The sequence below is a fragment of the Benincasa hispida genome, chromosome 12 (assembly GCF_009727055.1).
Source record: "Benincasa hispida cultivar B227 chromosome 12, ASM972705v1, whole genome shotgun sequence".
Taxonomy (NCBI): domain Eukaryota; kingdom Viridiplantae; phylum Streptophyta; class Magnoliopsida; order Cucurbitales; family Cucurbitaceae; genus Benincasa; species Benincasa hispida.
Genome location: NC_052360.1, coordinates 27,881,184 through 27,895,091, shown reverse-complemented (window position 1 = coordinate 27,895,091; position 13,908 = coordinate 27,881,184). Strand labels below are relative to the sequence as shown.

General features: G+C 30.4%; 1 protein-coding gene across 1 annotated transcript; it reads left to right on the top strand.

Moving 5' to 3' along the window:
* The first annotated feature begins 12,532 nt into the window (after positions 1 to 12,532).
* On the top strand, positions 12,533 to 13,606 carry LOC120092524 (21 kDa protein). The gene has a single exon (XM_039050633.1). The coding sequence runs from the start codon at positions 12,610 to 12,612 to the stop codon at positions 13,240 to 13,242; it is 633 nt and encodes a 210-aa protein (XP_038906561.1). The 5' UTR covers positions 12,533 to 12,609; the 3' UTR covers positions 13,243 to 13,606.
* The last annotated feature ends 302 nt before the right edge of the window (positions 13,607 to 13,908 follow it).

Below are 13,908 nucleotides of genomic sequence, written 5' to 3'. Positions count from 1 at the left end.
TATGCAGATGGGAATTATGAGAACAATTAAAAAAGGTATATTTTCTTAATTGAATTAAAGATGAGTCATCAAACTTTAATTTTAAACAAACTAGTTGAATTTTAAATTTTGTATTTAAATTAAATATAATATAACATAAATCATACTTACATATATTTTTATTGGGAAAATAATAATAATCATTGTTTAGTGAATAATAATTACAATAATATGTAATTTTAAACTTAATATAACACATTATACTTAAAAATAAAAACATTTAAATGAAAAGTTGTTAGATTAGAATGAAAATGAAAATATTTTTAAGGGTTATTTTCAAATATAAAAAAATGAACTAACATATTTATAGCAAAATGTTGCTGTCTACCGGTGATAGATAATGATAAACATCTATCAATGTCTGCTATCATTGTCTATTATCACAAAAAATAAAATTAAAAATCAAATAGTTAACAAAACTATAATATTATATATATTATATATATTACAAAAAAAAGGTTTAATTTAGATGCCCATTCTTAGTTTCAAAAGATCAAGTGACATTTACCCATTACTCCATGTGTTTGTCTATGTGTCTCAAGATTACACACTATTAGTATCCATGTTGTTGAAGTTGATGTCCTAAATCTCGTGAGTCCTATAATTTGTAATTGTAATGTATAAACGATTTATTTATTTAATAAAATTTGAGGTATTTTATCTAACATTTAGTAGTATTAACCCACAAAACCAATCAACCAATATCCAAAGTTATTATCTGTAGCTTAAACATGTATGTAGAGACATATAGGTGGTGGATCATGTCTAAGTGATAACCTAAATGGTTTGTAGTAGATGGATAAGGTTGGATACCACAAATACATATATGTAGAGACTTATCCTGGTGACACTACGAATACAACCCACTTTGTAGTTGTTACAGTTGTTGTAAAGTGCTACAATAATCTAATTCTGATCATTCATGTAGAGACATGTGAGCGGGGATGTTCTACACAAAAGGGTTTGTATAAGACTAGACCACGAAATGAATAGTCTCATTATATAACGTCGTTAATAATAGAGACCTATATTTCACCAGGATGACCATAGGTGGTATGATCTGAATCCTGAATGAGTTGTGAACTTCTGCCTATGAAGACGGTCCTTTGATTTGTATGCGTGAGAGTGGCCTGATCATCGGCTCAATAAGCCTACTATTTTTGGGATTCGTCTGATTCGAGAGCTGTGAACACAGCTACACAAGACGAAATTCACTCATTCCCTAATGTCTGAGTAAGTAGATAAATTGCTTTCTTAAGGGCTGATTCCGAGGCTTTAACAATGTGGTGCCACACCCCTTCTTGGCCCGAGAGGGGTTTGGTCATAGTTGGATTATGACTTATTGTTTACTAAAGGGATCAGTGATACTTAAGGAGTTAAATGTAACTACAGGGAAAAACGATATTTTTGGCCCAGCTGTACTTACGAGTAAATTGTGAAGGGTCATCGTACTATTGACTGATTATATCCAATGGATACAGAAATAAATCTATAGTGCGAAGAGTGCAACTGTCAGTCTTTAGTGGAGTGACTAACAGTTAATGGATGTTGAATAATTTAATTATTCAAGTATTTAATCTAAAGATCCATAAGATCCCCTCTGTAGCTCAACTAGGATTATTGAGAATTAATTTTCAATTAATTTGAATTGTTCAAATTAAATGAGGGATTAATTATATATGATATAATTAATTTAAACTAATTATATGTGATATAATTAATATAATGTATTTGATACATTATTATGAGAGGAAATAAATATTTGAATACGATTCAAATACTAATTATATGGATTAGATTCATATAATTAAATTTAATGTAAATTTGATTTATATTAAATACCATGAATGACTGAGAGAATTTAAAATATAAATTATATTGTATTTGATACAATATAAAGCTATAGATTATGTGTTATATTTGATATAACATATAGTTTAATACATATTATATGATAAATTGGTTATCATATATATATATATTAACTTTCATTTATTAAATTATTTGAATTTAATTGAGGAGGGAGTTGACTCCCTCCTCCTATTTTCTCTCTTATCATTCGTGGGAGTGGAAGTTTTTACGATAATTTCTTCATCTTCTTCACAGAAGATTATCATAAAGTGTCTGTGAGTTTTTTGGTCTCAAAAGAATTCTCCTAGAAAAATTCTCATCTCTCAAATTTCATCTTTCTCCCAAAATCATAGCAGAGCCCACACACTTCTGCTAATTCTCAACCACTACGAGGAATACATGAGGCTCTCTTGTGGTGGTGTCTAAAGTTGGGTTTGTTGATTTTTGTTCGTGTTTCTGTACGGAGAGTTTGTGACATTTTAAAGAAGAGATCGTGAAGGCTTTAGTTCTTCAAATCTCGAATCACGAATAGCGTATCTCGATCAACTGGAACAATATCATTTCTTGAAGTGAATGCTATGAATTTTAATAATCATGGTCGAGGTCATGGTTAAGGAAAAGGAAGAGGAAGAAATACTTATTATTTTCGTGGTGGTTGTTCTAATCATCCAAATTTCAAAAGAATCGCTCGAAATAATGATCATAAAGGAAATGCTCCACAAGATAAGAATTCAAAAGACGATAAACAAAAATGCCCGAAATGATGATCATAATAGGAAAGCCTTCAGATGTGGTATGACTGGTCATTAGTCATATATTTTTTGTACATCGAAACACTTAGTTGATCTATATCAAGCTTCCCTAAAAGAAAAAGGGGGAAATGTGGAAGTTAATTTAATTAACCTACCAAGATAATGATATATTTGACTCATCCAATATGACAAATTTGGATGTGACAGACTTCTTTGAATCTCAAAAGAAATTCGACACAATTGATGGAACATCAAGTGTTTCTTTTGACTTTGAGAATATCTAGACTTAATGTTGTTTTTTTTTTATCTATCTTCATCCTTTTTCTTAGTTAATGTTAAACCTTTGTATATTCCAAGTGTTGTTTTTCTTATTGTAATTATTTTCTTTTAATAAAGAAACCTGGATCATTTTCATATATCGGGTGATTAAAAAATAAACAAAGAAGTTTTATGTTTGACAGACAGTGCAGCCACACACACACAATACTTACAAGTAAAAAATATTTCTATAAACTAACAGTATTAGAAGAAAAAGTCAATACAATATTAGGTTCTGCAAACCTAATTGAAGGATGCGGAAAAGCAAATATTAATTTTCCTAAAGGAACAAAATTTACAATTGATAATGCATTGTTCCCTGGTCAATCAAAGAGAAATATACATAGTTTTAATGATATATGTTGCACTGATTATCACATTGAGACTAATAGAAAGAATAACATAGAGTATCTTTATATCATATCTACTTTCTCAAATGAAAAACGTATATTGGAAAAGTTGCTTGTTTTATCTTCTAGATTGTATTATACTCATATACGAGTAATTGAAGCATATTCAATAATGAACCTGAAGTTCATGAATCTAGATATATATACTATTTGACATGACAGATTAGGTCATCCAGAGTCTATAATGATGAAAAGAATTATTGAGAATTCAAATGAACAGCCATTAAAAAGCCAGAAGATTATTCAATCTTATGAATTATCATGTGATGCTTGCTCTTAACGCAAATTAATAGTTAGACCATCACTAACTAAAGGGAGAACTAAATCACCTACATTTTTTGAACGAATTATAGTGATATGTGGACCTATTAACTCACAAAGTGGACCATTTAGATATTTTATGGTATTAATAGAGGCATACAGTAAATGGTCACACGTATGCTTATTATCAAGTCAAACTTTGCATTTGCAAGATTACTTGCTCAAATAATTAAGTTAAGAGCACAATTTCCTGATTATAAAATTAAGACTATTCATCTTGATAATGATGGTGGATTTACATCTCAAGCTTTTGATAATTATTATATGTCAATTGGGGTAAGTATTGAACACACTGTAGCTCATGTTCGTATACAAAATGGTTTAGCAAAATCATTTATAAAACATTTGCAATTAATTTCTAGACGATTACTTATGAGAGTTAAGATTCCTACATCTGTATGAGGACATGCTATTTTGCATGCAGCGTCACTTGTACGTATTAGGTCAGTAGCTTATCATAAGTACCCACCATTACAATTAGCTTATGACCATAAGCCAAATATTTTTCATTTGAGAACTTTTTGATGTGCAGTATATGTTCCAATTGCTCCCCTATAACATATTAAGATGGGTCCTTAAGGGAGGTTAGGAATATATATTGGATAATATGATTCCCTATCAATTATTAAATATCTTGAACCCTTAACAGGTGATTTATTTACTACACAATTTGCTGATTGTCATTTTAATGAGACAAATTTTCCAACATTAGAAGGAAGAATTATAAAGTTGGAAAAAGAAATTATATGGATGCATCATTATTGTCCCATTTAGATCCCCGCACAGATCAATTTGAACTTGAAGTTCAGAAGATAATTAATATGCAAAATATAGCAAATCAGTTACTAGATGTATTTATAAATGCAAAGAAAGTAATTAAGTCACATATACCAACTGCAAATGTTCTATCGAAAATTGATATCCCAACCTAGCAAGTTGTCATTAAAGAGTCTAGAATACGCTAGAAGTGTGGTAGACCAGTAGGTTCCAAAGATAAAAATCTTCGAAAAAGAAACAATAAAAAAGACTTCGTTAAAAATGTAAATACCCATGAACAAATCCTTGACATGATTAGTGAAGAAGGTGAAATAACTAAAGATAATGATGAGATTTCGATAAACTATGTCATGATAGGGAAAAGATGGAACTAAACTAATGTAGCTATTGACAACAGTTTTGCGTATAATATTGCTCTTGATATTGTATCTGAAAATGAGAATCTTGAACCAAAATCTGTTGAAGAATGTCACATAGAAAAATTGGCTTCAGTGGAAAGAAGCAATCGAGGCAGAATTAAATTTACTTTCAAAATGTCAGGTTTTTGGACTAGTAGTAAAAACACCAAAAGGTGTAAAAACCTGTGGGGTACAAATGAGTATTTATGGAAAAAGAAATGAAAATAATGAGGTCATAAGATATAAACAAGACTAGTTGCACAAAGTTTTTCACAAAGATCTGATATTGATCATGAGGAGACATATTTTCTAGTGGTTGATGCAATTACAGTAAGATATTTAATTGACTGTGTATGAAAGCCTGGATATACATCTTATGGATGTAGTCACAATATATTTATATGGATCTCTTGATAATGATATTTATATGAGAATCCCAAAAGGATTTAAGATACCTGAAACATATAAATCAAATTCTCGGGAATTTTATGCAATAAAGTTACAGAGATCACTATATGGATTGAAACAATCAAGACGAATGTGGTACAATTGCCTGAGTGGATATTTGTTGAAAGAAGGATTTTAAAATAATTCAATATGTCCACATGTTTTTATAAAGAAATCACAGTCATGATTTGCTATTATAATTGTATATGTTGATGATTTAAATATAATTAGAACTCCTTAAGAGCTTTCAAAAGCAATAGAATTGAGCAAAATAATCCAATATGTTCATGTGTTTTTTTGCCTTGACTTATAAATTGAGCATTTAGTAGTTGAGATATTTGTTCATCAGTCAACTTAAATAGGACAAATTTTGAAAAAGTTTTATATCGACAAAGCACATCCATTAAACATTCCAATGGAAGTCCGTTCACTAGAGTGTGAGAAAAGGTATATTTCGACCTTGAGATGATAATGAAAAACTACTTGGTCCTGAAGTACCATATTTTAGTGTAATTGATGCATTTATGTATTTTGTTAATAATAAAAGACCAGATATTACATTTTCAATAAATTTATTAGTTAGATATAGTTCTCCAACAAAAAAACATTGGAATGAAATTAAGCATATACTCCGTTATCTCTAAGAAACAACAATATAGGTTTTTTTTTTAATCAAATAATTCAAATTTGATATAGTTGGTTATACAGATTCTGGATATTTATCTGATTCACACAAATCTAGATTTCAAACAGGTTATCTATTCACATATGGAGAAACTACTATATCATGGCGATCAATGAAACAAACCATAACAGCCAATTCCTCAAATCATGTTGAAATTCTTAGCAATTCATGAGGCTAGTCGAGAACGTGTATGGTTAAGATCAATGAGTCAACAAATTCGTGAAACATGTGGCTTGTCTTCTAGTAAAAGTATTCCAACGAACATAAACCAATTCCAAGAAGACTAAGGAGTGTCAGTATATGTGTCTTGGGATTGAATCAGGTGCATCTTAGAAAAAAGCGGTTATGCTCAACCATGAGCCTCGCAACATCTACACCACTACAGAATCAGTTGTAGTTCGTTTATAATCATTGCTTATCATAAACGAATCAAATTTCTTGTACCACTGCCTTGGTGCATGTCAAAGCCCATAAAGACTTCAACTTGCAAACAAGTTTGTCTTTCCATTTTTCTTCAAATCCTTTAGGTTGCTTTATGTAGATCTCTTCATGCAAGTCACCATGTAAAAAAGAGGTTTTTACATCAAGTTGCTCTATCTCAAGATCAAGACTTGTTGCTAATCCCAACACTATTATGATAGATGTCATTTTGACCACTGGATAGAAGATCTCATCAAAGTCAATGCCCTTTTTTCTAGTTGCATCTCTTAACCACTAATCTGGCTTTGTACCTCACTATCTTCTCACCATCCTTCTTGTACTTAAAAATCCATATGTTTTTCAATACTTTCTTACCCTTTGGAGGCTTCACTAGCTCATAGATTCCATTCTTTTCTAGAAAATTTATATCCTTTTTCATTGCATTGAGCCACTAGTCTTTTTCATCATGAGATAAAACCTCTTAATAGTTCTCTGATTCTCCATCTTTATTAACTAGAATGAACTCTGAGCTTGGATACCTTGTTGAAGGTTTACGCACTTTGGTGGACTTTCGAGCTTGAGTATCCTCCACTTGAAGAATAGATTGCTCCTTCTGCTCATGAACTTCTCCATGAATCACTTCCTCATACGCATCTTCCTCATGAAATTCTTTATTAGATGAAGACTCATCAAGATCATCATCAACAACATGTTCTGGTACATTACCATCAGATTGTATCTCACCAACATCATCATGTACATCATCAACATTTTCATTTGTCGGCTTAATACCAGGAGTAGAAGTAGAATCATTAGTAGTATCAAAACACAACTTTGAAGTGGAAGTGTACCTTGTACAAAGAAGACCTGCATCTTTCTCGTGCTCAAGAATACTACATTTCTGCTTCTCAATATCCTTTTCTTTTCATGATCATAGAGCCTATAACCATACTCTTCATCTCCATACCCAATAAAAACACATGGATTGGTCTTGTGTCTTCAAGTCAAGCTTTGATCTATGTTCCTTGCATAGAGCCAAAGCCTCTGAGATGCAAATGACACATTAGACTGCTTCACCCCAAAATGTCTTAGGAAGATCAGGCACAATAATACTTTCTAAAAATCTTGAACACCTTGATACCAATTGACTCCAATTTTCCTTGCCTTCTAGTGAACTTCATCTACTTTGATACCAATTGTTAATCCTCTGTCCACTCTAGGCATAAACCCTCATGACTTTGCTTTTGGTTTCACTCCAAAAGGCCTTATACCAATGAAGATAATTGTCCTCACTTATATAACCATGATCACTTCCTTGCCTAACCAATGTGGGATTTTGTTCGCATTCCTAAAAATCCTCCCCTTGCACAAAGTACCATATTAAGCCTTCTCTCGAACAAATTCGTTTCACTCCCAACCATGAAAGCTTGCTCTAAATCCCAAAGCACCTCCTATTCATATTGGTTCATTTGCTCTTCATCTCGAGACACGACAGTTCATCCCGAGGCACATCTTGTTCATCTCAGGTAACTCCAAATAGAACACACGAGCACGAGCACAGATCAAACTTGCTCTCATCAACCCCGATAGAGCACGAACAAGGTTCACTAAATTTCTTTGTTCATTATCCGAGGATTTCACCAACACAACTAAGTTTAGATCAAGGTTCAGTTACTAATTGATAGAGACAACGACCATTTTCCAGCTGTCTCCACAATGGTATGATATTGTCTACATTTAACATAAACTTTCATGACTTTGCTTTTGGTTTAACTCTAAAAGGCCTCATTCTTTAGCAATGATCACTTATAAGTCACATCAAATCTTTTCCTTTTTCTTCCTCGTTTCTCCTTTTCTTTTTCTTTAGCCTTTAATTGGGTTTTCTTTAATTAGTTAGGAGTACTTTTAATTTTTAAAAGAACCGAATTTTGGAAGAGATTTGTGTTCTTAAAATTTAAATATAGGAATACTTGTATTCTGTTATATGAAACTCATTTTGTAATTCTTTTTTAAAATTCTCTTTGTGTTCACATTATTGGGCTAATTTCATTTGAGTATTGGCTTAAGTTTTAGGTTTAAATTCTGTTTTATTTTTTGTAATTTCTATTTTCAATTACATTCGTCTTTGTATTTCAAAATGTACAATTTGATATCTATATTTTTAAAATATTGAATTTGGTCTTTAATGACTATTTTCGTTCCTATTTACAAAATTTTAATAAAATTTGAATTACAATAAGAACCATTTAGTACAATTGTGATGGCTACATTAAAAAAATAAATAAATAAAATAATGGGTTTAAAAAATAAATGAAGGAAGTGCCATGTTAAAAATATAATCAAAAGAAGTGAGATAAAAACAAAAAAATTGAATAGACCAAAATTATCTCTTTAGGAAGTACAAAATGACTAATAAACAAATGTTTCGAAAGTACAAATATAAAAATAAACAAAAGTGGAAAATATACAAACCAAAATTGATATATTAATAATATAAAAAATAGAAGCCAAAATAAGTATAATTTAACCGTCATAGTGATAATTCTATCAATCTCGAAGTCAAGGTTTCGATTTTTCCACTCCACATATAATAAAAAAAAAATGAAAAGTACATTGACCAAAATAATATTGAAGCCAAAGTTGTTTCGGAACATAGCTTTGTTGGGGGTGAACAACTTTCCTCATAGGGGTAGACATACATCTTTTTTGCGAGGTAAATGACTGATTCTTAGTCAACTTGGTTAGCTTCCTCTGCTTCCGATGGTGGGCCAACCACCGATGCGGACAAAGGCTAGGTAATGTCTCTCCAACTAGTTCTACTTTGGTCACAGGATATACCATCTTTAAATGAGTTTAAACACATAGGGGTGGAGAGATTATATATATTTTAACTAATTGAACGATGTTCAGTTTGACATCACTTTATCTCAACAGTAATTGATATGATAGGCCGAAGATTTAATCATCTCCGCACTTATTCTACTAAAAAAAGAAAAAAAAAAAAGAAGAAAGAATTCACATAATAGTCTATTTCAATATATGTTCAAATGATTGTATTAACCTTAGCTGAAAATTTTCATTGTCCTATAACTGCCTGTAGTTAAGTTCCTCTGTCAAGTTTCAGAAATAAATTGCCTTAGGTTAACATTAAAAAAAATGAAGAAAAATTTAGAGAAAAACCACAACACTAGCTCAAATGAAGAGTATTAAGCTCCATTTGATAAGCGTTTAATTTTTTATTTTTAAATTTAAACTTTTAAATATTAATTTCACCTATCAAGTTTTTATTAATATTTTAAAATATCAAGTTAAAATTTAAAAACTAAAAGATTTTTTTTTTTAAAAAAAAAAACTTGTTTCTGTTATTAGAATCTAAGAAAAAGAACATATTAAAAAAAATATGAGAACTATAGTATAGAATTTAGGGGAAAAAGCAAACATAAATTTTAAAAACAAAATCGTTACCAAATGAAGTTTAAATTTATGGTGATATGTGATATATTTTTACATTTCTATGAATTCGACATTAATATAAGAGGTAAATTAACATTTCATTATAGTGTAAAAAAATATAATGGAAATATTTTTCCAACATCAACATTTTATACCATGAATGAAATGTATAAAATATTCAAAAAAAAAAAAAAAAAAAACTAGGTTTCAATCTACCTTTTTATTGTTAATTTTGGCCTCGTTTGGTGATTTTTTTATTTTTTATTTTTATTTTAAAAATTAAGTCTATTTTATCCACATTTCTTGTAATAATTTGTACATTTCTTAAGTACAATGATTGAATTCTTAGCCAAATTTCGAAAACAAAGACATCTTTTGAAAGCTACTTTTTTTTTAGTTTTCAAAATTCGACTTAGTTTTTCAAACAATTGGTGAAAAGTAGATAACAAATGAAGAAATTTAGAAATGAAAATAATATTCATAGACTTAATTTTTTTTTTTTTTTTAAAAAAAACAAAATGATTAAAAAATAGCCTTATTTATTTATTTATTTTTATTGCACAAATAGCAACCCAGTCCAAACCTTTCATCTTTTATATACATACAACTAAAATATTATTATCAAATCAGAAAATGAAAAAAATAGAAGAAAAAACAAACCAACACATTTAAGAAAATGTTTTTGTCCAAAAGAAAGAAAATGGTTAATGCGAACCTGTATTCTTATATTTCAAACATTATTTACCTAATTACCTTACAACCGTTTGTTGCTTACCGTCGTCATTCAATTTTAAAAAAAATGGGTTAACTTCTGATTATATAATTTATATATTATAAAAACACCTCAATTTTCATTAAATATTAATTTGAGATAATGAGGAAAAATATTTTTAGAATGTCATCCAAATTTAAAACACATAACAAAAAGGACTCTCAGTTGGTTTTTGAAATTTGTCTAAGACTTAAAAAATGATCCTTATAAATTACTCAAAAAAGAGTCCTTATAAATTGAAAGTTTGCACAAAAGGTACAACACACGTGGACATTCAGGACCAAGTACAAATGACTCAAAATTAAAATTAAACTATATTGATGGAACAATCATTTTCTTTTTCTACTAATACAACCTCAAATGAAGGAGAAATTGGTCCAGAAAATTAATAGCTTGATAATTAAAGTTTTAGGTCAATCATTTTTTACTTCATAAAAAGAGAGAGATAATACTTTTAATTATCACTAATCACATGTACACACACATAATAACTATTTAAGTATAATGATATAATGCCCCCTATGAATAATAGATTTATTTTTTACAACTTAGTCTCATGTTTATGTTTAATTTATATGTCAGATACCTAATAAAGTGTAATAAAAAAATAAGACTTAGATTCATATCTTTGATAATTATTTGGACTTGGATTGGTAATCAATAAGTTAATTATTTTATCTTTTATTTTTGTTTTTAAAAATTAATTCTATGGATATTATTTCTATCTTCAAATTTATTTATTTGTTATTTACTTTTCATCAATAGTTTAAAAAAACCACGTCAAATTTTGAGAACTAAAAAGAAGTCACTTTCAAAAAATTATTTTTGTTTTTAGAATTTAGCTAAGAATTCAACCATTGTATTTAAAAATGATGCAAATCATTGTAAGAAATATAAACGAAATAGGTTTAATTTCCTAGAACTAAAAACAAAAAATGAAATGGTTACCAAATGGGGCATTTGTTTTTTGTTTTTGGTTTTTGAAAATTTAATCAATTTCCTATCAATTTCTTACAATGATTTGCATATTTTTTAAGTACAATGATTGAATTCTTAGCGAAATTCCAAAAACCAAAAAAAAAAAAAAAAAATTAAAACTACTTTTTTTAATTTTCAAATTTTGGTTTGATTTTTCAAACAATTGGTGAAAAATATAATAAAAGAACAAATTTTGAGGTGGAAGCAGTGTTTATAAGTTTACTTTTAAAAAACCAAAAACAAAAAATGAAGACCCCATTTGGTAACCATTTCATTTTGGTTTTTGTTTTTGAAAATTAAGCTCATTGTCTCTTCATTTCTTATAATGATTTGTATATTTATTAAGTACAATGATTTTCAAAATTCGGCTTATTTTTTTAAATAATTACTAAAACGTAGATAACAAAAAAAGAAATTTGAAAGTGAAAGTAATGTTTATGAACTTAATTTTCAAAAACCAAAAATAAAAAAAATGAAATACTATCAAACGGAGCCCAAATTTTTTGTTTTGAGTTTTGAAAATTAATATTATTTACAATTACAAGTTTCTATGTTTTCTTAATTATTTTTTATTGATATTTTAAAAAAATTCAGCTAAATTTTAAAAACTCTAAATATTAATTTTAAAGAAAAAAATATGTTTTTTTTTTAGATTTTTTTTTTTAAAAGAATTTGATTAAAATGTTAAGGTATTTATTTAAAAAACTGAAAAATGCAATATAAAATTTAGGAAAAAAACAAACAAAATTAAAATCGTTATTATTTATTAAATCAGCATCGAATCCGCTTTCAAACAATTGACGACAGATGGAAGGGAGAAAGGGCAAATCCGTAATATTGTGGAAGGGTGATGGATAGTATGGTAATTTCGGTAGTTCAAGTGCCTACATAAAGCCCTCCCGTGAACCGAGCTCTGGCACGCAAAACGCTAAGCCAAATTCTGTTGTGAAAAATTTGACCGATTAGTTCTTTAATCCAAAAGAAAACAATGAAACCCCAACGGCCTCTTATCCTCTCTCTCCTATTCGCAGCCACTCTCTTTCTCCTCTGCCCGGTTCCCGCCGCCGCCGCCGACGATGCCGGAATCTCCGCCAACGCCACCGCCAATTGTACCGAGTTCATCCGCAGTAGCTGCGGCATTACTCTCTATCCCGACGTCTGCTACACTTCGCTCTCTCGCTACGCCAACGACATTCAGCAGGACCCGGCCTCGCTCACTCGTATCGCCATTACCATCAGCCTCGCCAACTCCCGCAGAATGGCCGCTTATGTGTCCAATTTATCTCACGTCGGCGACTTTGGCGCCGACCACAGAGCCGCGTCCGCGCTTCACGACTGCTTCACGAACTTCGACGACGCCGTGGATGAGATTCGTGGCTCGCTCAAGCAGATGCGGCAGATCAACGACGTAGACGCGCCGTCGTTCAAGTTCCAGATGAGCAACGTGCAGACGTGGATGAGCGCAGCGCTAACGGATCAAGAAACGTGTACGGATGGATTCGAGGATGTGGCGGATGGACCGATGAAGGAGGATGTGTGCGCAAAGGCGGAGAAGGTGAAGAAGCACACCAGTAATGCTCTAGCGCTGGTGAACAGCTTCGTGGAGAAAAGGATTCCATGATTAATCAATCGGTAGGCTTTCTGAATCATATATTCTGAATATATAGTTGGATTATTGGATGAGAAATTGAACAATCTCTGGAAATTATATGAATAGTTTGCTTCTGTATTTAATTAACAGTGTGAGAGAGAGAGAGATGTAAATTTGTTACTGGAGTGAGAAACTGAAAATTTCTTTTGCTTTGGTTTTGATAATTTGTGTGCTGCTGTGTACTGCTCTGCTCAACTCTGCTCTGCTGCTGGTTCCTTCTTTCATAGTTTCAGAATGAAAGAAAGAGAAGGAAGCAATTCGCATTTTGTGTTAATTATTAGTTATATAGTGTTCCAATGCCTTTCTTGCTTTGAATTCAATGCTTCTTCTTCTTCTTCTTCTTCTTATTCTTTCGCTGCAGTTGTTCACTGTTCATAATCTTCTCAGTTTTCGTTCTCTCATACATTCAATCTAGATCTTCTATTAATTCTAACTAATAGTCCAATTCTGTTGCATAATTTAATTTCTCTACCAAATTAATTCGAAATTCTAAACAGCTTTATTCAGAGAAGCATATTATTTTTTCGCGCTTTTCTGCTTTTGCTTTTTGAGTGGTTGGTTGGTTCAGTTCGCACAAGATAAATTAATTAACGAGCAGTATCTTTTTGTGGGAACCTTAACCACGGAACAAGAAAA